Consider the following 27,188-nt stretch of genomic DNA (forward strand, 5'->3'; position numbering starts at 1 on the left):
GTCAATGGGGAAGCCCCATAGTACTCGTTCCCAAACCAGATGGTTTGGGATGGGTGGGTCTGGTTTTACTTTGACTTCAGCAAGGTTAATTCCATCTTGAAATGTGATGCCTATCCAGTGCCAAGGGTAGATAAGTTACTAGAATGGCTTGAACTGGCGAAGCATCTGAGCACTATCGACCTAACAAAAGGTTATTAGCGGATCTCTTTATCCCTCTCCTCACAAGAGAAAACCGCTTTCTCCACCCCCTTTTGGGCACTTTCAGTTCAAGACTCTGCCTTTTGGCCTCCATGGAGCTGCCACAACTTTCTAAAGGCTTATGAATAGGCTCCTCAGTCCCCACCATCCATACGCTGCTGCCTACATAGACAATATTGTCATCTGTAGTCCTACCTGGGAAGACCACCTGCAGCACTTAAAGGCAGTAATAAAAGCCCCCCAGGACAAGGGACTTAACGGTGGCCAACCCTGCAAAATGTAGATTAGCTATAGATGAAATAACCTATTGGGTTCTGCATAGGAGTTGGCCTTATGAAACCAGTGGTTGAAAAGATACAGGCCTCAGCAGCATGCTCAATGCCCCCACATAAAGAGGCAAGCGGGGTGTTTTCTCGGCCTGGCAGGCTGTTACCGAAGGTTTATCCTTGATTTTGTCTCAGTCATGGCCCCACTTATGGAACTCATAAGTCCAAGAGGATCCAATGGGATGAGAAATGCAAGGAAGCTTTTAGTGACTTGAAAGCACGACTATGCTCTTCAGTCCTGATTTTTCCCAGGACGCTTCGGACTTGGTGCCGTACTCTGACAAGACTTAGGAAGAGGAGAGTGCCCACGTAGCTGAAGTTGCATATCTTAGGTCGACTCCCCACCCCCCCAGTGTAGACCTAGGCTTAGAGAACCCCTCATATGCTATGAACTGGGGGGAAGGACGTTATAAACAACGTGAAGCGGGATCTGGAGGAGACTCCCTCTCCCAACCCCCCCACGTGACACTGTCATTACCTTTCCCCAACTTGAAGAAGCGCTCTGCGTTGCACGAAAGCTCATCCCTCTCACCCATAGGAGTTGGTCTAATAAAAGATATTACTTCATCCCCCTTGTGTCTCTCATATCCTGGGACCAACCCAGCTTCATTAACACTGTATGCTACAAGAGGCACATTTTTCCTGACCCCTTGATGCTATGGACCAGATTTTCAAATGAACTCAGCTTCCAACAGTTCCCATTTAGGCTAAATATCCCACACCCAGCAGCCACGAGTCCCTGTCCAATGTCTTAACTGAATGCATCTAAAGCCCACTGAAGTTGGCTGGAGTTCTTCCATTGTCCCCAGTGGGCTTCGGATCAGTCCCTGGTGGTGATAGAGGATGCGAAGCAAGATAAGGGTGATGTTGGTGTTTCATTGGTGGACCCCGTTGCAGCCGTAACGTGCACAGCGTGGGAGAGTTTATTTGTAAAATGTTTGTCCTTTGCTGGGATCATCACAATCTGGTCAGTGGAACCTTGAACTCTTACAGAAACAACTTGGTGCAGAGCCACAATTCTGTTTGTCAGTCGTGACCCATCTCTGTTGGTTCAAAGCAAGCTCTGCTGTCCGGAGGAACACAGAAAAGGAGGAGGAGTGTGTTAGGGCATGCATAAATAGATCTGCTGGAAATGTGTCCTTAAGAGAGCCACACTCGGTCTATAGCCGATCCTGTGGATGCTCAGTATAGTCACGCGCCAGCATCACTTGTATATTTAAAGCGAACAGCCTTCAACACACATTCTGTCTGTCCAGCTGTTTATTCCACTCATATCTCTAAGGGCTGGGCTACACTACCGCTTAAGTCAATGTAACTTACATCACTCAGGGGTATGAAAACGACACACCGACCCCTCTCTGAGGGCTGTAAATTACATCGACTTACAGCAGGGTCCACACCGTGCTATGTCATGGGAGACACTCTTCCACCAACATAGCTTCCGCCTCTCCCCTTGGCATAGTGTATTTTCTCCAGACATGCTACAGCTGTGCCAATGTAGCGCGGTACTGTAGACTTACCCTGAGACACAGGAATTCTGTGGCGGAGCAGGGACTTGCACCCAGGATTCACACATCCTAGGCTAGCACCTAATGTTCCTTCCTTTCTCTTCTTAAACCTTTAGAATTAGATCAGTGTTCGGAACCAGGGGGTTTTTGGGTCCAACTCCCTCACATGTGTGGCTAAATCCCCTGCTTTGCTTTGAAAATCCCAACCCATGCTTTCTGGTTGCATCCATTTTGCTGAGGCTTCTGCCTTCAGAAGCCAGTTAAAGTCATGACAAGTTCAACTTTTGTGTGTCTTGGTTTTATTTGCTGTGGAAATGCTAACAGACCCTTCGCTATTGTACATGAAGTGTGGAAAGTAATTATTGGGTTACGAAATACATGCTTGAAGATTAAAAACATAATTCATTAGGCTGACATGAGCATGGAGCATGCAACAACATTTCATGTTGTCTTAGCTGATAATTTTTTTGAGTCACATTGAGTTTAAACATTAACTTCAGCCCATGTAAAAAAAGCTACCGTGCTATACTCCAGCATTAGACAAGCAAACAATGACACACTTTGGAGATATTATCAACGCTATAGGAGATTTGGGGCCATTTCAAAAATGGCTGCTGCTGATGCTCAGCCTTGCAAACTTTCTAACGGCTTTTCCCATGTTTGGCCAAGTGTTCATGGTTCTGGATGTGCCTCATCACTGTAAGACAAGCTGGATCTATGCCATTAGCCCAAACCTGACTGAGGAACAGCTGCTGAACCTAACTATCCCTAGGAACACACAGGGATCGTATGAAGAATGCCTTATGTACACTCCTGTGAATTGGGATATTGACTCCGTCGTAGAATACGGCCTTAATGTCACTAAGAAGTGCCAAGAGGGGTGGGTCTATTCTTCAGAACAAATCCCAACGTTGGTGACTCAGGTTTGTAACTGCATTTTGAGCCTATATTTATTGCTAAGGATCATGCTGATTTGAAAGTGCACACGCACACTGGGGATTGTTTCCACATAATGGATATGCTGGATTTTAAATCAATTTAAACCCGCCCAATTGTGTGGATGCATATAGATTGGTTTACACTTGAATTATATCGATTGAGTTTAGTCTGGTCATTTAAATGCCAATTTTTTGTTAAACGAATGCAGCTATTAGGTGTAGAGCAGCCATTAGTGTTTGCAATTTGCTAGCAGCCAGGCAGAAAGGAGAGAGGAAGCATCGTTCAGTGGTTAGAGCACTTCTAGCCCATGGGCGATCTAGCTACAGTTCCTCCTCTACTGCAAACATCTGGTTTGACCCAGTGCAAGGCACTTAGGGTGCATCTACACTGCAAATGAAAGTGTAATTGTAGCATGGGTAAGCATGTCTGCCCTAGCTTTAGTCTAACTAGTGTGTGTAGCAGTAGTAGTGGTGGCATGGGCTAGGAGACCATGGGGGAACCTGGATATGTACCCAGGTTGCTGTGGGTCCATGCCACTACATCTTCACTACTATTGTTACCGATGTTAGCTAGATTAAAGCTCTCATGGGCATGGCTGCCCTTGCTACAACTAGACCTTAATTTTCAGTGTAGACGTACTCTATGCCTCAGTTCTCCATCTGCATGTAATGGAACAAAAGCACATCTCACAGGGGTGTGGCGTGAGGCTACAGCTATTAAAGCTTGCAAGGTGCTCAGATACCATGGAGATGGGGCTGTGTACGTATCATAGACAGATAGATGGAGCCAATGCTGGTTTTCAGCTTGTCTCTGTTGTCCTTGCACAAATGCCCATTGCAGGAATGAAGCTGTATGTTAATCATGCCCACAATTTCCGTGACACAAACTGTGACTTCTAGGATTTTTCAGAAACAATCATGGTCTCTGTTGTTGCTTTTCTTTGTGCAAGGATGTGTAGGAGATCATCAAACTATGTTACTGAAGAATTGGGCTTTACCAAAACAAGAGAGACTAGCCAGAGCCTTGCAAAAACTATACCTCTAAGTCCATGCTTTGTCGTCTTTACATATTTTCCTATATGCACAAACTATTGATGGCAGCTATGTAACATTTTTCTAATGGAAAGTCCATTGAGCAATATTTAAAATATTGTACGCTCTGGCTTTCCTTTTCTAACTCAAATAATGAACTTTGCTTTTTTCTGTGACAAAGCAGAAAAGGGGGGAAAAGGAAGAAATGGAGAAGCTTAACAATTTTGAACAGAATTTTGGATAAACAAACCATGGGTGCTTTTTGAAATCTTCAAAAGACAAACCAACCCCCAAACCATTGTTTTTCCAAAATACATGTTGAGGTTGCTTTTGGTTTTTGACCAGCTCTGCTTGTTATCATGTTAACAAATGCAGGAATGTCAGGAAAGAGCAACTGAAATGGATCTGAGGGCTGAAGATGTCGGGGGAGAGTCAAAAAGGAAAAAGAGAGAGAGAGTGGTTTATGCCTCCCTGAAGGGATCTAATACCAAGAAGGGAGAGGAACTATTTACCATGGCATTTACTGTAGCAGTGTAATGAGGGGGTATCGGGATGAATTTATGGAAGGTTGAATATTGGGAAAAGGTTTGTGACAATGAGATCCCTTGTGATGGGATAGTTTCTCCACAAAGCCTCATTGCTTGGGGTAATCCTGCAGCGAGTGGGAGAGGGACTGAATGATCAGGTATGTCTGTTCTATTTGGAGTTGTATTACTTACGAACACATCAGAGCCTCTCAGGCAACCCTAGGTGCTGACTGGGCTGGAGCTGTAATAGGTGAATGGTGGTTTGGGCATTATAGGCCGGGTACCTTAATCTCCGGTTCTCTCGGGGAATGTTTGTGCTGCTAGCACGTCATGAATCCAGCCATCAAAATCAAGCCCCTTTAAAATGAAACCTACTTTGTTTCCTTCTTTCAGTTTGACCTGGTATGTGACCGAAAAGAGCTAAATGACATCTCCCAATCCATTTACATGCTGGGACTTCTCCTTGGAGCTGTGATCTCCGGTTCGTTAAGTGACAGGTAAAGAGAGAGAAAATCCACTTGCAGTTACCTGTGCAAAGTCAGCAGCATAACTTTGCTTTGGGGCGTATTGCATAGAGCCTGGGGGTAAAGGTGAGGTTATAACACTGGAGCCCAGATCCCTAGGCCCTGGCACTGCTGTGCCCGGTAGGTTGGATTTGGCTCTCCTGGAGATGAAGTGCAAGGTATAAGCATCAGCCACTGTGCGTGGGGCTGTGTGGGGAGTGGGACCGGAGGGCTGAAGAAGAACCGGCTGGAGGGCTGGATTGGGGAAGTTGGAGAGGAGCTCAGGGGTTATGGATCAGAGCGTGGTAAGCTGTGAGTGTGTGTGGCGGGTATTGGAGTGATGCTAAAGGGGGCCAAGTGGGGGGATCTGGGGGAAGGCTTGTGGGGGCCTGAAATGGGGCTGGGGGGAGGGTGGATCAGGGAAATGTGGGTCAGGAAGAGAGCTAAACGGGCCTGGGAGGCTGATTGGATTGGGACTGGGGGAGCTACAGGAGAGACTGAAGGAGGCTGGAGACGGTGGTTGAGGGGGAGTGATAGGGCATGAAGGGTCTAGAAGGAAGCTCTGCATGAGGTGGGGGATGGGAGGGCTGGATTGGGGCCATGGGGGAGCTAGATAGGAGGTGGAGGACAGGGGAGATGGGTGGGGGCTAGGCAGGTGGTGGGGGACGGGAGGGATGGATTGGGGCGGTGGGGGAGCTAGGCAGGTGGCGGGGACGGAGGGATGGATTGGGGCGGTGGGGAGCTAGGCAGGAGGCGGGGACGGGAAGGATGGATTGGGACGGTGGGGAGCTAGGCAGGAGGCGGGGACGGGAGGTTGGACTGGGGCGGTGGGGAGCTAGGCAGGAGGCGGGGACGGGAGGGATGGATTGGGGCGGTGGGGAGCTAGGCAGGAGGCGGGGATGGGAGGGTTGGACTGGGGCGGTGGGGAGCTAGGCAGGAGGCGGGACGGGAGGGATGGATTGGGGCGGTGGGGAGCTAGGCAGGAGGCGGGGACGGAGGGATGGATTGGGGCGGTGGGGAGCTAGGCAGGTGGCGGGGACGGGAAGGATGGATTGGGGCGGTGGGAGCTAGGCAAGAGGCGGGGACGGAGGGATGGATTGGGGCGGTGGGGAGCTAGGCAGGAGGCGGGGGAGGGGAGGGATGGATTGGGGCGGTGGGGGAGCTAGGCAGGAGGCGGGGGATGGGAGGGATGGATTGGGGCGGTGGGGGCGCTAGGCAGGAGGGGGGGGAGGGGAGGGATGGAGTGGGGAGGTGGGGAGCTAGGCAGGAGGCGGGGGACGGGAGGGATGGATTGGGGCGGTGGGGGAGCTAGGCAGGAGGCGGGGGACGGGAGGGATGGATTGGGCGGGGGGGGAGCTAGGCCGGAGGCGGGGATGGGAGGGATGGACTTGGGGCGGTGGGGAGCTAGGCAGGTGGCGGGGACGGGAGGATGGATTGGGGCGGTGGGGAGCTAGGCAGGAGGCGGGGACGGGAGGATGGATTGGGGCGGTGGGGGAGCTAGGCAGGTGGCGGGGGATGGGAGGGTTGGATTGGGGCGGTGAGGGGGCTAGGCAGGAGGCGGGGGATGGGATGGATGGATTGGGGCCATTTGAGAGCTAGGCAGGAGGTGGGGGACGGGAAGGATGGATTGGAGAGGTGGGGAACCTAGGCAGGAGGTGGGGGATGGGATGGATGGATTGGAGAGGTGGGGGACCTAGGCAGGAGGTGGGAGATGGGAGGGCTGGATTGGGGCTGTGGAGAGATCTGCAGGAATGGAGGAAGCTGGACTGCGGTGGATTTCAGAAATGGAAATGGAGCCCCTAACCTATTTTTGCACCAGGGCTCTGTGGGATCTTGCTTTGCCACTGCTGGGGGAGGGCATTGTCTGAATTTCTTCCTAACGCAGCCCTAGCCACGTCAATCTCACTGGTCTCCTCACAATTCCCTGCTGCCCACGCTTCCTCAACCCCATTCTTCTACTTGTGTTCCCGTCCTCCCCAAAGCAGGCAACGTGCTCACTGCTCTGGCCCTTTCTTATGTTTAGAATGGGGGTCAGAACCTACCATGAGTGTTGTTATTTTTTTACTGCTGAAGGTGCACTGTGCCATAAAAATAAAAATCTGCCCCGCCCTAAAGGGTTTAACTTCTCTAAGGCAGGAGGATGCGGAGGGCAACTCAGAAGTGGGGTGAACTGAACACGTGTCTGATGGAGAGGATGGTGTTGTAAATATAAACTCTGCATTATTCTCCCCATTTTATAGATGGAGAAACTGAGGCACAGACCGGTGAAGTGACTTGCCCAGGTCATCCTGCCTGTCACAGAGTCAGGAATAGAATGCAGGGCTCCTGATTGCCAGTCGAACGCTCTGTCCCCCAGGCCCCACTGCCTCAAGTTTTGGGTGACCAGCTTGACACACCTTTTAAAGGTGTCCCACTTTGGGCACCCAAAGTCACTTGTCACTTCTGATAATCTTGGCCAGAACTCGGATGTTGCAGCAATACCATTTTAACTATATTAATTATTTCTGCACTGTATCAACCGCCTAGTGTATCCAGCCAAGTTCTTACACTGATGACTAGCACTACAGTATCCAGGTGCCTTAGCTGCTGTATTAGGAGTGAAAGCTGACAGTAGCCTCAGAGATTTACGAAAACGTTTCCTCCCCTAGGATTGGGCGGCGTCCCATCATTTTGCTTTCCATGCTTGTAATGGGGGCATTTGGTGTTGGAGCAGCTTTTGTGCCAAATTTCTATGTCTACGTCATCTTGAGATGTCTTGTGGGTGCTGCTGTATCTGGAATCTTTATAGGCATCCTGGCTTTAGGTAAGACTCCCTCACTGCTAGAGATGTTTTAGCTACACAGTATAAGTGCTCTGACAAATGGCAATGAAAAGACCCCATGGACAAACGCTCGGCACAATTACATGCTACATGTTTTTAAAAAATTTACTACCAAATTAATGTTGCTTGAAATAAAGTGGGCCTGATCTTCCACTCACACTGGTGTAAATCAGGAGTAATCACATTAAAGTCAGGAGAGTGACACCAGTGGAGGAAAGAGGAGACTCTGGCCTGGGTATTTACATAGTTGGTGGGAGGTGGGCCGAAAGCATAGGAGCTTTTAGTTGGAGAATGTGAAATGTTGGTTTATTTGTGCTCGGTTTGTCATTAGTATCTCCAGTGGTGCAAGTAGAAATAATTTCTTGCCGGTACTGCACTCATGGGCGGGACACAAGTGGGGGCACGTGTCCTCCCCAAGTGACTCTCCATGTGACTCCTTCCCACCCCGCCCCAGCCCGGGGCCCCCACGCTCTCCCCATCCCCTCCGACACCCTCCCTTACCTGTCTAAAATTTTACAACTGCATCTGTTAAACAGATTCTCTAGCTCTCAGCAGTACTGGAATTATTATTATTATTTATACTCATTTTACAGATGTGTAAACTGAGGCCCAGAGATTATGGCAGAAATTTTCAAACGTGACCAGTGAATCTTGAGTGCCTAACAAGCGTCAACTTTGGTCCAAGTAACAAGGGCCAAGCTGAGCACACAGCTTCTGAAAATCAGACCCCTTTAAAATGCCTCTGAACATTCGGAAATGGAAGCCCCTAAAGTCACTAGGCAGTTTTGAAAGCCTGGGTGTATGTGACTTATCTAAGGTCACCCAGTGGCCAAATCCCAGAGTACTGACTCCAGAGCCTTTGCTCTAGCTACTAGATAACACTCCCCAAATGAAAGCGGATCTAGTTTGGAATAGGAAAAAAAAAATCCTTTAAATGGTGCTGAATCATTAGGATTCTCAGCAGTTCAATCTGTGTTAATGTCTCTAGGTACTGAATGGGTTGGAGTCCCCTACCGGTCACATGCAGTAATTGTTACCCACTGCTGCTTTTCCATTGGACAGATGGTTTTGGCTGGCTTAGCTTATGGCATTCGCAACTGGAGGTTGCTGCAGATTGCTGGATCTGCCCCTGTATTTTGCCTTTTCTTTTACATATGGTAAGTGTGCATTTGCCAGAGAGCTTTTCTCAAGCATTGCAGTGTTGTTTGTGATCCAGGTTATACACGGGCTTTACAGAATGGATTGATCTACACATTGCAGGGTTGGTCCTTCCCAATATAACCCATATCTTGTAAAGGTTTATACATAGTTAATGGGATCTGCTGGGCCCCCAGCATTTTTGGCTGTCAGGCCGCTTTTATGTAGGTGCCTAACTTTAGGCACCAAGATTTGAAAATCTTGGCACTACAGTAACGTTATTTCTATTGAAACAAAACAATCCATACACACACACCCAAGCCATAGCGCCTCAGAAGAATTACATCTCCTGTAGTAAACACACGTCGTCAGATATATTTTACTGCTATGGAAGATGCATCAAGTGGATGAAGTTAAGTGAGTAACTGGAGTTTTGATAGCAAAGAACTCTTTGGAATTCACATGCTTTGTAGGGTCCTTCCAGAATCTGCTCGGTGGCTCATGACAAAAGAGAAGGTAAAGGAAGCCAAAAACCTACTTCAAAAGGCAGCATCTGTGAATAGACGGACCATCTCTCCAGAACTGCTCGACCAGGTAATAAATCCTGAGACAGGGAGTGTTTCAGGCCTTATTTTTCAGTGTTATATAGACCATAAAAAAGGTTTTTTGGTAAGCAACTCTTGGGTGAATTTCTCTTTCTGTCTTCTAGCAAACAACCCAAAATACAGGGGGGAGATTTTCAAAAGCACCTAATGGATTTAGGTGCATATGTCTCAAGCCAGTGGGACTGCTATGTCTAAATTCCTTAAGAATTTTTTAAAATCTCCCTCTAGAAACAGAATTATCCGAATATTCTCACATCTCATATGACAAACAATCCTCACTTGTGAATTCATCTTATCTTCTTGTGCTCAGAGAAGCCCCTAATATTTTCTCCTGTTTACCAAAAGTGAGGAAGAGAACTTCAGAGGTTGTGTTCATATGATGTGCAATTTGCAGATGCTCCACAAGGGTTTGACTGCACTGTCCCTTAAAAGTCCTGCAAGTCATTTCTTCTGGGTGGAATTTTGGCCAAAAAATAAAAAATTCTGTGCACAATACTTTAAAATTGTACAAAATTCTGCTTATTTTGTCAAAATAACACAATATAATCACACCTTTTTCAGTTATTTTGGTAATTTACTTCAAAATACCTGTCAGCAAATATGTCTGTAACAATACAAAGAACAAAAAAGATTCCCCCAGGAACAGAAAGTTAAAGGAACTCCTACAGCAACTCAGTTCCTGTTTGTCTCTTATGCTTTTGTTGGGTGTGTCAGTCTGGGTGTGTCACACATGCCAGCTGGGCACATCTTGGGGGGGAAAACTCGGCCCTTCTGGTCGCAGCCAACTGCACTCCCTACTTCCCAGAGCCCAGCCACGACCCACCACAGCCCAGACACCCACAACCACTACACTCCAGAGCCAAGCCACAGGATGCCCTCCCCCACAGACATCCCTCCCCGCCAGGTATCTAGAGATTATGGAGTTTCCTGCATGCTGCCTCCTTCCTTCAGGACATGCTGGGAACTGCAGCTTCCCGGAACCCTGCAGCTCCTCCTTCCCCTCTCTCCCCACAGTGCCCTGTATTTGTGAGCTGGAGAGCCAGACTCTATTGGGTCCAGCAACGCCTAAGGTAGCCAACAGCTCTGCAGCACCAACTGGGGGGGGGGGGGGGGGGAGAAATTCTGAGCAGAACATTAATTCTGTGCAAATTCTACATTGTACAGTGATACAGAATCCCCCCAGGAGTAAAGTAATCAAAACTTGCAAGTCCCTTCCATTGCACTTGGCAAAAAATTCATGGCTGGCCATGTTGAACCCCATGGAGGCCCCAAGTTCAATTCCTTGTGTTGGCCAAATGGGGGTGGGGGCTTTATACCTACAGTCACACTTTGTTTTATTGTAAATAAAGGGAATATCCCCACCTGGCCTTCAAGATATCAGTGACTGAATGATTCCATATAGGCGCCATGGCAGATACGCGAACAATGAACTTTTCCGTAACCCGCCCCAGCACTTTTACATTTTAATCCTAAACGTAAGAAGGATTTTTAACTTCTCCCAAATTCAAAACTGTCATTGTATTTGTACCACCTGATTTTATTTTGGGTATGAGCTGACATGGTCCCACTAGTTTGCTGCTGTGTGACTTTGCCATTTGCTGGATACAGCGTTAAGCTTGGTCAAGTGATGCCCTCTAGTGGTTGGCCTACAAAGGATGAAATCCTCAATCACAAGTGACGGCTAATGGAAGGAATTCACCTTTAGCTCATAGGATTGAGGGACGTGTTTCTGAAATCCTGGATTCTGTCCTTGGATCAGGAGGTGCACAGTTCAGCTGGGGCCTGCAGTGCCTATTGTGCCCATGGGTTTGTTGCAACTCTAGCCGATGATTAATAATGATCATTTGAATGATGCAGATATAGCACACAAATCTTACATGGGTCAGTGTTGCAGCTGGAAACAAACCCTGTGCCGGACACAGTCTAACAAAAGTAAAGGAGCAACAAAGACCAGGCAGGTTTCTGATGGGACCCTGCTTGCCTGGCAGGTTTCAACGCCAGCCTGGTTTCCTGCCAATTTGCCTGCCTGGCTCCTTGGCAGCCTGCCAAGCACAATGCCATAGAATGGGGGCTTCCAGGGGCTCCAGCTCTTGGGCAGCACATCAGGCTGGCTGATGGTGAGTGAGAGCTTCTAGGCTCGCAGCTTTCTGGCAGCCCCAAAGCCTTGGGAGACCTGGCTCCTAGGTGCTGGGCAGCTTGGACAGTCTGGGAAACATTTAGAAAAGAACAAAATGAAAATGTTGTTTTGGGATTCCTGATCCACAGGAGATTCTGAAATTGCAGTTTTCATTCCATTGCAAACTATGTTTTGTTGTTGTTGAAATTTTGGAACCTACCATGGAACGGTCATTCCAGCTTCCAGCTGGCTCTACTCAAGGCTGTATATTGTAGAAAGCAGATCAGGGAAAAGGACAACATTTTAGCCCATTCTTGGGCTCTCGCTATCCTGTGGTCCATCTATGGTGTCCAAACACGTTGTACATTGGCTCTCAAGCCATACAATGGTTCTTCAGATGTTTGCTCAAATGCCATGATATTTGTTGGATGTTTCAGTGCTTCTTCTCTTTATCGCATTGCAAAAAAACCAAACAAAAACCAAAGCCAAACACCAAACCCAACATTTCTACCACATTTTCCCAAAACTGACTTGTCAGAAAATGTTCTTCGTGACCAGGGGAGGCTCTAGTGATTTCGCCGCCCAAGCACGGCGGGACGCCGCGGGGGGTGCTCTGCCAGTCGCTGGTCCCGCGGCTCTGGTGGACCTCCCGCAGGCGTGCCTGCGGATGCTCCACCCCAGCCGCGGGACCAGCGGACCCGCAGCAGGCATGCCTGCGGGAGGTCCACTGGAGCGGCCTGCCGCCTTCCCGGTGACCGGCAGAGTGCCCCCTGCGGCATGCTGCCCCAAGCACGTGCTTGGTGTGCTGGGGCCTGGAGCTGCCCCTTTTCGTGACTGAAACATTGCAATTGAAAAACAGACTTTGGTCATGTAAATCCAGCATGTCGTGTACTGCAGTGCTCTACCTTTCATAATCAGAATACTTTTGGGGTCCCATCCACTTCCCTGACATTGGTGAAAGTCTTCAGTATGAATTGGATCAGGCCATTGGTTTCTGTTTCATGTCTTGACCCTTTTGCCTTGTGAATTTTGAAGCTGACGCCTGAGAAGAAGGTTAAGTCTGGAAATATTCTGGATCTCTTCCTGAAGAAGTGCCTGAGGAAAGTGACTTTAGTTATGGCTTATGCCTGGTAAGTTGTCCAAACATTACTCCATTTTTATAACAGTGTAATGGTTCTCACTTGGGGTATGGTAGGGAAGCGTGGCCTAGTGGTTAAGGCTGCACTCCATGACTGGCCGGACGGTTGTGGGGAGGAGATTACCAATGTCCAGGATCCACAGGCAGGGCAAGAGGGGTACTTCCCTCTGATTGTTTCTGTGGTGGGTCCTCCCTTTCCTGAGGGAGGGTCCCTTTGGGCAGCTGTGTCAGAGACTTCAGGCTTCCCTCTGCTCTGCACTACTGGAGCTGTGGCTACAGGTCTGCTCTCTTCTCACACTGTGGCCCAAATGAGCTGTTTCCCTGTCTTTTAATTGCTCCAGCAGATGGAGCATTTGCTGCAGGTGTGGCAGGGTGGGGCTGACAGGGCCCAAAATAATCCTTCAACACCTTGTTGCCCAGTGTGGGGTTTGTATACCCCCATCACAAACAGCTATTTAAAAAACGAAGGGATTTTTGTGTGTGCAGATTTGGAGCATGGAAATTTTGTAGTCACTTAATGAGCTTTCATCTGACCCTACTCACCTTGTGAGATCTCCCAAGATCACAGTCCAAACCTATACAGCTGTAGCAATGACAAATTAAACGTGCCAGTGCAGATGTGGCTAGTGGGTATTTCTCATCCCTATGGAAACTAGGATCCTCTAGGCTAACCACACTCAGAGATAAATACACTCTGCTCTGCTTTGCTTTCAGGTTTGTGAACAGCCTGGTGTACTATGGCCTCAGCCTTAACGTGGGGAGTTTTGGCTTGGACATTTACCTGACGCAGCTTGTGTTCGGGGCTGTTGAAATACCAGCTCGCTTCGGCTGTATCTTCCTGCTGCAGTGGTTTGGGAGGAAGAAATGCCAGGGCTGCTTTCTGCTCCTGGGCGGAGCCATGTGTCTCATCATCACCTGCATCCCGAAAGGTACACAGCAAGTCCCTGGAGTGCAGCCCAACCTACCCGGTTCCTGGAGCAGTCGAGTCCCAGACACATTCCTTTGTACTCCATTTTCTTTCCTTCCATAGCTCAGCTGACTGGGGCCCTCTCTATTGACTCCTAACACTTGCTTTCAATGCCTGAGCCACCTTTTCTGGCGATGGCACCTGACTGGCCAATGATAAGCTGAATTTTCGCAGTGTTACTGTTTTCTCTCTCTGGCTCTTTAAAATTCCCCCTTCCTTGCAAGCAAGATCCATTGAACAACATTGTGTTCCTGCTTCATCCTTAAGCAATGCTTGGGGTTCATTGCATAGCCAGAGATTTCAGTAGTGACAAACAGTTGCCTGGGTAGATTAGACAATCTGAATTCCCCTGGGCTAGTTACCTGTCAGCGTTTTTCAAATAAAGGACGTTCAAGGAAAGATTTTCAAAGGCACAATGGCAGTTTTGCACATTTGCTCCTTCTGAAAGTCAATTGGAAGTGGGAGCATCTAATTCTCATGTGTACCTTTTGAAAAGCCCCTTCTGAAGTATCAAGTATCATCATAAATTCAATCCTAGAGCAACTCTGTTGAAGTCAGCTGCGGGCGGAACTTGATTGATTGCACCAGTGTGAGTCACTGCACCTCTCTGTCTGGCCTCTAGAAAGTCTACAGCGTAAATTATCTTAAGTAACTGTCTCAGGGAACTGCTGCAACTGATCAGCTAATAAAGATTTGCCTTTAATTGGCAGTTGGCTGACATTGCACTGGAAATACTTAGTCCTAATACTTAGTTCTACCACGAGTGCAGGGGACCCGACTAGATGACCTCTCGAGGGCCCTTCCACTCCTATGTGTCCATGAAACCTTGGAGATTCTGTAAAATGTGGCTCTGATCTGACAAGTGACTGTGTACAACTGATTCCTCCTTAACCCATGGATCAGCTCCCTGGGTGCATCTCAAGTTGTATTTATTGACTTCAGTTCCCAAACTAAAATTTCATAGCTATTAGCTCAGTCGATCCAGCTTGGCTGTGGGAGCTGGATTCTAATGTGACTCATAAATCATCTATGGAATTACAAAAATTTGATTGCAGGGTCAAATTCTACCCTTCACTTCACAGATGTCACCAAGGGCCTAATCTGAAGGTAGTGGAGCTGCACTGGTGTGATCGAGGGAGCAACGTGAAGGCAGTGGGGGTTACGCAGGAGTAAATGAGTACATATAATCTTAAGGCAATGGGGCTACACAAGTGTAACTCAGGGCGTAATCTGGTCTGTAGCACCTTCGATTAATGCTTATGGTGATCAGAAGGAAAAACTCAGTTTACCTTTCTGAATCCAGGGTGAGTTTGTAGGGCTGGCAGTTAGGACAAAGGTCTTTGCCCTTGATACACTGAGTGCATTTGATCAGTGAGGCACAATAAACGTGGAGATGCCATGTGTACAGAGTCACTTTTCAGAGCAGAACCGTCCTTTGTCCCTGGTTATGGTGATACCCATTGGAGGTGGGCTCCTTAGTGGAGCTCTCACCGTATTCTGTACATGTATAATAGCTTTTCTTCCTGGCAGGTGTATGTGGAGTTGCACAAACTGAGCTAACCCCCCAAATAGGCTTTATATAAAATCATCTCCTTTTGCCACTAGATTTGCCGGTGGTGGTCACGACGCTGGCGGTGATAGGGAAGTTTGCCATCGCGGCCTCTTTTTCTGTCTCCTATGTGTATGCTGCAGAGCTGTTCCCCACCATCATCAGGTGAGGTGTCCTTACTTTTCATGCTGCCTTAGCCCAGGAACTGGGTTTAATACAGGCTTTTAATATGGTAACAGAGAATTTGGATAAAGGCCCGCAGAAAGAGTAACTTTTTCTTCAATAAATTGTTGTCATCGGAAGCTCTGTCCACATTGACAGGTCCTGTACAGCAATTCCGGCCTGTTTCCCAACTCTAGAACAGACAGGGGTCAATGGCCAGGTTTTGATGTACAAGTTAATGTGAGAGATGTGATCCTTGTTAAGGCTTTGGAGCAATGGTTTTGGATTGAGACACAATACCAGACTGGGTGACCACATGCATCCTTTACTGCCTGAGAGACAACATGGCCTAGTAGCATGGGGACTGGGCTGGCTATTTTCCTTAAAATCAGAATCCACTTGGTGCTTTTTTCTTCCCTTTACCCACAGGTGGTTTATGTTTCATCAATTACTTTTTTTTTTTTGGCAAATGCCTTTCTTTGGCCACTTAATATGCCCTATTCCTAAAGCCACTAATTTTTAGCTGAAAGGTCAATAATCAATTACACTTGGTGATCAAGAATTCACTGACTGAGGACCTGTGGTTGTTTTTAAGCAACTTTCTCCAAACATTGGCGCCCCATCTATGCTATAGCTTTTTCTAATGGTAATGCAAAGATGGGAGATTTCCCCCAAAATTATAAAGGCTAAAGATCCTAAGTTCTCCTCTAGCACTACCTACACGTGTGGAAGGTGGGGTGCTGATCAAGGCTTGAAATGTGATTTTCCCAAGCTATCGACTAGAACAAGGATCTAAACCCCTGGAGACATCCTCATAAGCAAAGACTTTCTTCTAATGCATGCTGTTTACACCTTCCATGTTTTGCTCTCTTACTAGGCAGACTGGTGTGGGGTTGTGTTCAATGTCATCCAGAGTGGGTGGCATCATCTCTCCTCTGATTAGTCTATTGGACAAGTACCATCCTGCTATTCCCATGGTGATATTTGGAAGCACTCCAGTGACTGCAGGAATCCTCTGCTTCCTGCTTCCAGAGACGCGTGGCAAAGAGCTTCAGGATCACACGGAGGAAGCTAAGGAGAGCCAGTGGTGAGTCCTCAGAACATGTCTGCAGATGTTTCCATGTCCCTCATCTTTTCACCCATGGCCAAATGGCACTGGTGGGGTCTGTTGCTTCCCTCTTTGATGCTCTTCAAAGCAGTGCTGAGGCCTGACTTGTAGCTCATGAAAAACTCTGCAATGCACAAAGTGTTTGAGCATTGAGGTGAAACAAGAAGCTGTCCCCACCTGAGCTGCCAGCTCTTTCAGACCCATCAGTGAATGAAATGCCCCACTCGCCCACCTCCCACCTGCACTGTCAGTCATCAAGCCGGCAGCTTGACAGGATCTAATTCTGAAGGGAAGAGACTAAACAATGTGACTGTGGGGATGAGAGAGGGAGTCAGGTGTGTGGAAAATGGGGGGACTAGCCACTAGGGAAATACCAGTCCCCAGCTGCTTAACTTCCTAGGTTTTGGAGGAACCCCTGGGGCCCCACTGCCAGAACCTGACTGGGACTTTTGCTTGAAGCAAGTCTTGATTGACCCTGTCAGGAATTTACCCCGATTCTGTCATGTTCTTCTGTACCAGATATGGACTGGTCACGGAGCTTCCTCATACATACCAGATGTGTATGTGTCATCATAAGATTTATTAATGCTCTGCCAGGTACGGCTAAGGTTAACTTTGAATAAGGTATTTTGCACACAGTGCCACCTAGTGGCTGAACAGCATTCCATTACAGCTCCCCCTTTTAGTTCTACATTTCTAACATACACAAAATATAGTAAAAGCTTTGTTATCCGACATGTTGGAGGTATGGGGCCGGGGTGCTGGTCAGTCAATAATTCCAGTTGACTAAGAGTTATACTTATGAATGGAATACCAATTTTCAGAGAATTTGAATATAATAAAATGAATAAAGTATAAAATAGTAGACAGGCACAGACCAATTCAGAAGTACTGCACTGCAGAGTGGTTGGTTTCTTGAAGCACTTAGGTGTATACAGGTTATCTTATGACGCTACGTATCACTATGGGCAGCGCATGGCGTACACCCAGATCACTAAACGTACACCTGACACTACAACTATATTGAATATAATTTAGTCTTTGATGATTCAGAAGGCACTTCAGGATCTTGCAGTGCCTCAGGGTCATCATTATCAACATCAGTTGTCACTGTAGATCTAGACGGTGTAGGCGATTGGGTTGAATCTGTAACGACCCTATGACACACCCTGGAAGCTGCTTTTTTGAATAAATCCCTGATATCAGCTTGCTGACGTGTCTTTTGCCTAAAAGTAGAGTGCAGAATGTGCAATTGCATAACCTCCTGGGCAGTATACTAGTCCCAGTTACTAGACTGAAGATTTGTATTGGGAGATATCAGAAATGCCGGTTAATAGAGCTTTCCGGTTGATAAAGTGCCAGATAACACAGCTTTTACTGTATACACTATCATACTGTCTTTGAAGTTCAGTGTCTCTGAATTGTACTGGTTTTCTAATTACATGACCCAAATGCGTAACAACTTGGTCATCTGGTTGTCCATCCGTTGCAATGACTGGCTGTGGTTGGTCTGGAATTTGAGTCATTGTTGCCTTGTTCTGCATCCACAATCTGTAGAGTTTTTGCTGTGTTGATAGATCTTCCTAAGGAATAATTTGTAGTCTTTGACAGTTTCTGTTGAACTCTCCACTGTCAGTCTCAACCACATATGATCCGGGCGCTGAATTCTTTTTCTTTACGCCAAGTTGGAGCTGCCCAATTTGACATGAACTCAGTCACTAGGTTCTAGACACCATACTGCTGACCAGGATGTGGGCAGTCACGCCTAGTGGTGAAAGCAAGAGTCCAGCCTACTGGTTGGAACTGGATCCAGAGTGGGTGGAATCCAGGAAACAAGTCGAGGGGCAGGAGCCAAATGCCAGAGCTGGGAGAGGAGGGGAAGTTAACCAGAGTCATAAGCCAGAGGCGGAACCAGCAATTGGCACCAGAGTGACAGAAGCAGGGGCACTGGAACAGGGGGGACTGGGGGGCATGATGCTCCCACTTTTTACCTCCCATAAGGGTGAGTGAAAGGGGGGGAAGGGGCGGAGAGGAGTGACCAGGGGGCAGGGCCGCCCAGAGGATTCCGGGGGCCCGGGGTCTTCGGCAGCGGGGGGCCCTTCCATTCCGGGACCCGCCGCCGAAGTGGCCCGAAGACCCGCGGCGGGAGCCCCCCGCCGCCGCCGAATACCGCCCGGCGGGACCCGCGCCGGGCGCAGCCCGGTCTCGATGGTAATTCGGTGGCGGGGTCCCGCCGCGGCCTTCGGGCACTTCGGCGGCGGGTCCCGGAACAGAAGGGGCCCCCCGCCGCCGAAGACCGGGCTGCGCTTCGGCGGCGGGTCCCGCTTCCCACCCCGCCCCCCTACCCGAGCGCGTCTCCGGCGGGGTCTGAGCTCCGGCCCGCTCAGAGCCGCGTGGTGAGGGGGCGGGGCTGGGAACTCAGCCCGGAGCTCGCAGCCCCGCCCCCTCCCTACGCCGCTCTGAGCGGGGCAGGGCTCAGGGGCTCGGCCGGAGACTCAGCGCTTGATGCTCTGAGGCTCCAGGAGAGGGGCGGAGGCGGGAGCTTCCGCTCTTCTCTCGGGGGCCCCTGCGGAGCCCGGGGCCTGGGGCAAATTGCCCCCTTTGCCCCCCCCTCTGGGCGGCCCTGCCAGGGGGAAGGGTCTTAGGGGAAGGGGCAGTGGAGGGGGGCCAGGGCCATGGTTTGGATGCCAGTGGCTCCCCCACTTTTAGGGACCTTCTGCCATTCCTGGACAGAAGCCAAATGCCAGAACCACAGGATCAGCCAGAGTTGTGAGCCAGAGGCAGATCCGGGGGTTAAAGCCAGAGGGAAGCAGGGGCTGGAGCAGAGCTGGAGCAGGACTGAAACAGGCAGGAACTGGAAGCAGGCTGAAGTAAGGACTGGAACAAGGGCAAGCACAGCTCTGGGCATGGTATGTGTTGAGCAGCAGCTGATCTGCTGTGGGGGGCCAGGCTTATAAGCAGGACTGCTCAACCAACAGCCAATCCAGGGCTATTGCCCCTGAGTTCTAAGGCAATGCAGCTGGGCTCATTGGTTGCCTAGTAGCACAGTTAGTCAGGGAGCAGGCCAACGGTTGTTCCTAGCTGGTCTGGTCTCTGACAGCACCCTCCACCCTTCAGGATTGCCTCCCAGGAGACCCTGGGCCAGGTTTCATGGGGTAGGCCCAGTGGAAGGTGCACAGGCAGTCCAGGGCCTGGATGTGTTCCACAGGTTCCCATGAAAACTCCTCTGGGCCTCCCACTCAGATATTAGAGTCATCCCTGGATTGGCGGGAGTCCAGAATCAGCCGGACCATGTATTCCTCTTGGCCCTGTATGGCTATCGGTGGAGGGGAAGGAGTAGTGCATTGTGGGAAGGGATTCGTGATGAAAAGTTTCAGGAGGGAGATGTGGAACATGGGTATATCTCAACGGGTTCTGGCAGCTGCAATCAAAAGGTTACCTAGTTAAGTTGTTCAATAATTGCAAATGGCCCCAAGTATTTATGGTCCAGTTTTGCAAATGGAGCTCAGGTTTTGCCAAATCTTATCCCCTACCTTGAGATTAGAGGTCAGCTGATCGTGTTGGTTGGTGCGGCACTTGTACGCTGGCCTACTCTCTTCTAATCAGTGCCTGAATTCTTGATGTACTTGGTGGATGTGTGCGGTGAGGTCAGCAGTGATGGGCATTGGCAAGTCAAGGGGGATTTCGGGGTGATACTGAGAATGGAACCTATAATTTGCAAATAAAGTGGTTTTCTGGGTCGTGGCATGCGTGGGGTGCGCAGCTGAGGGATGGGAGGCCGGGGCGTTCTCTGGGCGCAAGGAGCTGTGCCATGTTCATGGTGTCGCTCAGCAAGGCGGTCATCAGTTCTGATACATCAGGTCATTGAGACAGGAAGGGGGCTTGACCTGTGCGGGTTTGTCCGTTATATCATCATTTAATCCAGAATTGATGACACTGCATGGAGTCATTCCACACAGTGTCCACGGAGAGGCAATGGAATTTGGCTGCGTATTGGGCAGCTGAGTGACGCTCTTGCTGTAGCGTTTGCAGCATGGTTTCAGTGGTTTGGGTGTGGTGGGGGGTCACTGAAGATAGGCAATGTGGCCTAAATGAACTGCTCCAACTGGCCCAGGATGGGGCTGGACTGTTCCATGGGTGGGGAGGCCGAGGCTATGGCCTCCCCAGTGAGCAGACTGGTGAGCCCTTATCTGTGGGAACCAATTAGGGGTGAAGCAAGAAGAGGAGCCAGCATTGGTTTGGGAAACCTCAGAATTGACCATGATCGCCACTAAATTTGTCTGGGAGCAGGATCTTTGGCTCCTGGGGGGCAAGAGCTGAGCTTGCCGGTGAAGGCACCTGGGCTCGTAGGGCCACATTCTGCCCCTGCAGGGTGGACACCTGTGACTGCAAGCTCTGTCTGGCCCCTACCAGATCTGTCGGGACAGTGTTGGTCCATGACAGTGAGATGGGTCCCTAGCCTTTGCACTGGGCTGCTTAAACTGTTGCCGATTGGGCCATCATGCCTAGTGGTGAAAGTGAGAGTTCGGCGGCCCACCTGTTGGAGCTGGGTCCAGGGTGGGAAGAGTCCAGGAAACAAGCCTATGGTCAGTACTGGATGGACAGAATCCAAATGCCAGAGCCAGGGGCAGGGGGGTAAACGGGAGTTGTAAGCAAGAGGTGAATCTAGGGATTATTACTGGATAATAGAAGCTGAATGCCAGAGCCAGAGGGCCAACCAGAGTTGTAAGCCAGAGGCAGAGCTGGGGGTCAAAGCCAGAGGGGAGCAGAAGCTGGAGCAGAACTGGAACAAGGGCAAGCACTGCTGTGGGCATGCTATGCACTGAGCACATGCTGAGCTGCTGTGGAGTCAAGCTTATAAGCAGGACTGCTCAGCCAAGAACCAATCAGGGCGGTGGCCACTGAGTTTGAAGGCAGTTCAGCTGGGCTCCTCGATTGCCTAGCAGGACAGTTAGCAGACTGGCAGCTGTTCTGGTCCCTGACACCTGGCAGTTCTCGAACAGTGATTTTTGTTGTAAACATGTCTCTTGACTCTTTCTGTCTTTTTATCCAGTTTGGCTACTCTCGTCACATCTGGCTACTTTAGAGAGAGATTCTTTTCCAAACTTAGAACAGCGGTTCTGAGTTGTCTTCCCAGTAACCAGCCTCCGTCTGATGTTTTGCATTCCCCAAATCACAGTTTTTAGCCAATGTATGCAGAGGACTCCTGTTTTTTGTGCATGGTTTGTTTTTTTTTAAACCAACATTTTCTCCTGGATCTTGAATTCTCTGGTGGAAATGTGCTCTTTCATAAACTAGATTTCTGAGGTATAAAGTATGCATCAAACATAGCCAGAACCCTTTCTTAGTCATCTTTGTGACTGTCTTCATTAAAGTCAAAGGATTTAAAGATATGCTGTGTACTTCCCCATTGCATAAATTAAAGAAGATACCTGTATATCTCCTGTTTGTTTGCCGAGCTCGGTAGCAACACAAAATCTTGCAAAATACTGTTTCCAGTCTGTCCATTCTGAAGGTTTGTCAAAGCTGAGGTCCTCTGAGGCATTGAAGAGTGGCATGCTGATGAGGTCCTGCAACCTTTGTTGCTGTTTTCCTTCCTGTTTCTGTTTAGTTTACTCCTGACACAATGTCACATTCTTCTGTACCAGATATAGACTATCACAGAGCTTGCTTGTACACAGCAGAGGTGTTTATTATAAGATCCTTTAATACTCTGCCAGTTTTAAATAAGGTATTTCACACACAGGCTACGTCTTCACTACCCGCCGTATCGGCGGGTAGCAATCGATTTTTCAGGGATCGATATATCGCGTCTCATCTAGACGTGATATATCGATCCCTGAACACGCTCCTATCGATTCCGGAACTCCACCACCGCGAACGGCCCCGGACATCGATCCCGCGCCGTGAGGACGGGTAAGTGATCGATATAAGATACTTCAACTTCAGCTACGTTATTCACATAGCTGAAGTTGCGTATCTTATATCGATTTTCCCCCTTAGTGTAGACCAGCCCACAGTGCCACGTGGTTATGCTGTGGCTGAACAGTATAACACCGTTAAGCATTCCATTACTCATTCCTTCCTTTAACTGCATGATTGGTCCTGGAACTAGAGGGGGATGCAATATGCATCAGCAACTGCCATGGAGACTAAAGCAACTCCTGTGTCAGGAAGCAGGGGCAGCAGCACGGTCAAGTGGGATGTGAGCATGAGGCTTCCTGTTACTGAGCAGAGCACTGTCTTCTGATGCTGGTAAGAGGGGTTGAGAAGGTGGAGGGGGAGCTGTAATTTTGTTCAGGGAAAGGAGAAGGCATGAAGGGGCTGGGAGGAGCTGAAAAAATATATGTTTTCTCAGTGGTTCAAGGTAAGGCAGGCTCACTCAGCAGCCATGGGGCAAGTGGGATTTGCTCCTGCAGAGTGCTTGGGGTGAGTGGAATAGGAGCTGGGCTATGGGCTTGTCCACATGTGGAAATTGCCTGGAATAGCTATTTCAGAAAGGCTCTTTGGGTAGAGACTCTGTTCCAGAATAGCATCCTGATTATTCTGGAATCAAAGTGGCTTCTATTCTGCTGTCCAGTATCCATATTATTCCAGGCATTCTGGTCAATTTCCCCAAAGAGTTGAGATTAAACACCGCTGTGTTTGGTGCTTCATTTTTATCCGTGAAACTATATCCGGTTGTACGATGACTGGCAGAAATATTCAGCAGCTTCCACTAGCTCCTCCCCCCCGTTCCCAGGAGAAATCTCTCTGCCGCACAGTCACGTTCCTCTTCTTTATACAGCCACTCCCTGCTTGCTCCCCAGTCCATTAATCAGATAGAATCCCACCTGTTTCTTTTTGTAGCACCCTCAGGAGCTGGTGCCCCTGAGCTGGTGCCATAATCTGGTCAGAGAGGAGAAGTATCATTGTCCTCATGTTCTAAATGTTAAATGATTTGCCCAAGGCTACACAGCAAGCCAGTGGCAAAGCTGGAAAAGCTGTTGTAATATTGAAAAGGGTCCTTCTGCTGTATTTAACCATATTCCCTTTCATTAGGGCCAGTGAAAATGGACACTTGACACTAAAAGATGGCGACCGAGATGTAGGACACACAAGGGTCACGCGCGTTTAGCTGAGCCAGCGAACAGCCATAAGATCCTGAGGAATCAAAGACCACGTAATGTTGTACTGGGAATGAGGTCTGCAAGCCAGCAGTGGACTCAGCTTGGTTTTTTATTTACAGTAGTTCCTGGAGCAGAACAGTTCCCTGCCAGCTCGTGTTCTCCTCTTTCCCGTTTGCCTTCCCCATGTGCTCCCTCTTAGCATCCCCCAGTAAGTCCCATGGGCCATCCTGATTATCACTACAAAAGTTGGTTTTCTCCTGCTGATAATAGCCCACCTTAACTGATTAGTCTCGTTAGAGTTGGCAACACCCATTTTTCCATGTTCTCTGTGTATATACATCTTCCTACTGTATTTTCCACTGCATGCAGCTGATGAAGTGGGTTTTAGCCCATGAAAGCTTATGCCCAAATAAATGTGTTAGTCTCCAAGGTGCCATGAGTCCTCCTGTTCTTTTTGCTTTCCCAAGTATGAGTTTAATTCACCTGCACTCAGCAGGGGCACAACAATGGGAGGGCAGGCCCAAATAAAAAGAATGCTAAGGTGGGGTATGACTCAGAACAGGTTCAGAACTCCTGTAGTAAGTGTTTTCAACCCTAATTCTCTTCTCACTCTGTACTCGCATAGAACCCTGCTGCTTTTATGTAGTCCTCAGTTACCCGGGGGGCGGAGAGGGGCAGAAAAATCTAACCAGGTGTTTGCTGCAGAATGGCAAGCCATCAGCCAACCTGGTTAATGCGGAGCAATCGTCCTTCAGGTGTCACTTGCTTGGCTGTCAACATGAAAACCTGTGGGGAATCCTTTGAGTTCTGGGGGGATCTGTTTGGAAGCAGGTTTTCACTTTGTAGAGAAGCACCTTATTTAATTTGCCCAACCACAGAGATTATTGAACCTCATGGAGTTGGAGATCGCTCAAGAGAAAATGCTATACAGACTATCCAGCTCTGGTGGTGATCTGGGAGATGGTCTGTTCCCTTTCTTATGCCGCACCCATCACTATGATTTCTAATTGCTTGTGATCATCTTTTGCCATTTCATATGAAAGGAAAACCTGCCCTTTCCCTACACTGCATTCTCACAGGCCACCTTGTTCTGCAGATAACTTGCTAGGGATGAAGGCGTAGGGCAGAGGCAGTGCAGCTCTGAGGATATTTGTTTGCAGCACAGCTGGTGCATAGGACTTGCAAGAAGACTTCATCTTCCTCCCTCATACTGTCTGCAAAACCACTAAAGATGGGACTGTTTTGGGAGACGTGCAGCACAGTTAAAGCAGAATGAAAGTGTTTTTACTGGGAGGAGTTTCCTACTTATTCTGTGGATAAAATCTCTCAGAGGTAGGAGCAGAACCACACCAGGAGGAATAAGTATCACATCTGCTCACTGAGATTCTGGCTCTCACCTACAGGTTTCCTTTCACCTACAGATGAGGCCTGTGCCCCTCATAGCCAGTAAAATCTAGTAGGGAGGTCCTGGGTCCCTTGTTGGTGAGAGTGCTGGTGTGTAAGGCTCTTCTCTTCATTCAGGCTTTTGTGTGAGAGGGTGAGCATAGGGACGAAGGCTGGGGAGAGATAAGGGGTTGGAGATGGAGCAGAATCTGTGTATTATTAATGAGATGCGGCTCGCCTCCTTTTTCAACATCTAGTACAAACTTCTTGGCTTAAACTCTGTTTATAAATAAATAACCTCCAGGTGTGCAGGCTGTATCGTTCCTTCCTTCTTACCGATAGTTTATGTACCATACACACTCTGGCAATTATTTGCTGCAGTGTAAAGGAGGCAACTGAGGATTACAAACAGTGGCAGAAATGTCTGCACACGTGCCTGTAGCAGCAGATGCTGGACTTCAAGGCCAACTTTAGCAGATGTTGGCCTTGACATGCATCCGACGAAGTGGATATTCACCCAAGAAAGCTAATGCTCCAATACGTCTGTTAGTCTATAAAGTGCCACAGGACTCTTTGCTGCTTTTACAGATCCAGACTAACACGGCTACCCATCTGATATTTAGCAGATGTATTTAACAGGGGCTTGGGAATTTGGGGGTGGGTTTGGGAGTGTTTGACTAGCCCAACAACGTGTATTAAGAGTCCGAGCCAGAGTTGTTATTTTTGTAGAATCATAGGACTGGATGGAACCTCAACAGGTCATCTAGTCCAGTCCCCTGCACTCAAGGCCGGACTAAATATTATCTTGACCATCCCTGACAGGTGTTTGTCTAACCCTGCCCTTAAAAATCTCCAATGATGGAGATTCCACAGCCTCCCTGGGCAATTTATTCCAGTGCTTAACCACCCTGACAGTTAGGAAGTTTTTCCTAAGTAGCAATCGGTTACCGGGCCTCATTGTGCTAGGTGCTGTACAGACACATAACAGGAGTTCCTGCCCTGAAGACCCTATAGAGGAGACAGAGAATGGGTAGGGGAAAGAGTATTTATCTTCATTCTACAGAAGGGGAAATGCTGCGCAGAGGGCGAGGTGACCAGCCCAACGTTGCACAGGCACAGTGTGGCAGAGGGGGCAATGAGCCAGCCTAACCCCTGCCTCCTCAGGAGGACTGGAGGTTCGTTTCAGGTGCTCACCCACATGTCTCTCCACCTGTTTCGTTTGGAAATCACATGACCTTTACAGCCCATTGTGGTTTTGACTAGACCCGTACTAGCACCAGCACAGCTGTTCTCAGGCTATGTTCCCCAGCCCAGCTGGGATAAGAGGGTTCATGTGGGGAAAGGAGTGTTGAAATCAGTGTAGCCCCCTCCCCTGAGGTGTGGCTTAAGCGTCCTCCCTTTTCTTTCCCAGCTACTTGGGATCCCCCGTACTTGGAGTGGCTTCTCCCCACTCCTTTGTGCAGGTCGGGACCTGTTTAGCTTTGTTGTTCTTGGCGCCTAGTGTCTTCACTCAAGGTGACTCCTCATTCTGCCGTGTACCCGGGAGCGATGTCCCTTGAGAAATCCAGGGTAATACTGCAAGCTGGCCTGGAGTGCAAAGCCCAGGGCATAGTGGAGAAACAGTAAATGCAACAAACTGCAGCAAAGGACTGCTACACCAAACTGAACAGCAAAACAGAGGGTGGGGGCTCAGATCTGGGGAAGGAAAGGATTAATAATTACTAAACATTTTATAAATAACCCAATTCTCCACCTCCTAACACCAGCTTCCTCCCTGGCACCTCCCCGAGGTGGACGGCATGGCCGAGCTTGTGTGGCCTGAGATGGAGAGGTGGAGTGCTGTGGCACTGGTTGCTTTAAACAAAAGTCACCTTTACTTTATCTTCACCCCCGAGTGGGGCAAGGATCTCTCCCGACTCCAGCTGGGCTTGCTGGTTTCCCTGCTCTGCAAGCCTGGGCTCTCGGCTGGCCCTCTCTAGCTGGTGGCAGGTTGCATCTCTCTGGATGCTGGTCACTGCCAGAGGAGATGAGTGTGGGGGCCACATGGGGTCACATACCCCT

General features: G+C 48.9%; 1 protein-coding gene across 2 annotated transcripts in view; it reads left to right on the forward strand.

Annotated features, from left to right (window-relative positions):
- The first annotated feature begins 2,528 nt into the window (after nt 1-2,528).
- Nucleotides 2,529-27,188, forward strand: part of LOC120396961 (solute carrier family 22 member 13-like) — a 32,844-nt gene continuing 8,184 nt past the window's right edge. Inside the window, exons 1-10 of one of the 2 annotated variants that reach the window (XM_039522254.1) lie at nt 2,531-2,955; nt 4,923-5,026; nt 7,681-7,835; nt 8,842-9,010; nt 9,464-9,584; nt 12,747-12,841; nt 13,564-13,778; nt 15,422-15,530; nt 16,405-16,614; nt 23,677-24,030. In XM_039522254.1, coding sequence (XP_039378188.1) covers nt 2,584-2,955; nt 4,923-5,026; nt 7,681-7,835; nt 8,842-9,010; nt 9,464-9,584; nt 12,747-12,841; nt 13,564-13,778; nt 15,422-15,530; nt 16,405-16,614; nt 23,677-23,752 — 1,626 coding nt within the window. In that variant the 5' untranslated portion in view covers nt 2,531-2,583 and the 3' untranslated portion in view covers nt 23,753-24,030. Of the gene's footprint in view, nt 2,956-4,922; nt 5,027-7,680; nt 7,836-8,841; nt 9,011-9,463; nt 9,585-12,746; nt 12,842-13,563; nt 13,779-15,421; nt 15,531-16,404; nt 16,615-23,676; nt 24,031-27,188 lie in introns of those variants that run through there. The other variant, XM_039522255.1, reaches the window with a different exon arrangement.

This window comes from Mauremys reevesii, linkage group 2, assembly GCF_016161935.1.
Source record: "Mauremys reevesii isolate NIE-2019 linkage group 2, ASM1616193v1, whole genome shotgun sequence".
In the NCBI taxonomy this organism is placed as follows: domain Eukaryota; kingdom Metazoa; phylum Chordata; order Testudines; family Geoemydidae; genus Mauremys; species Mauremys reevesii.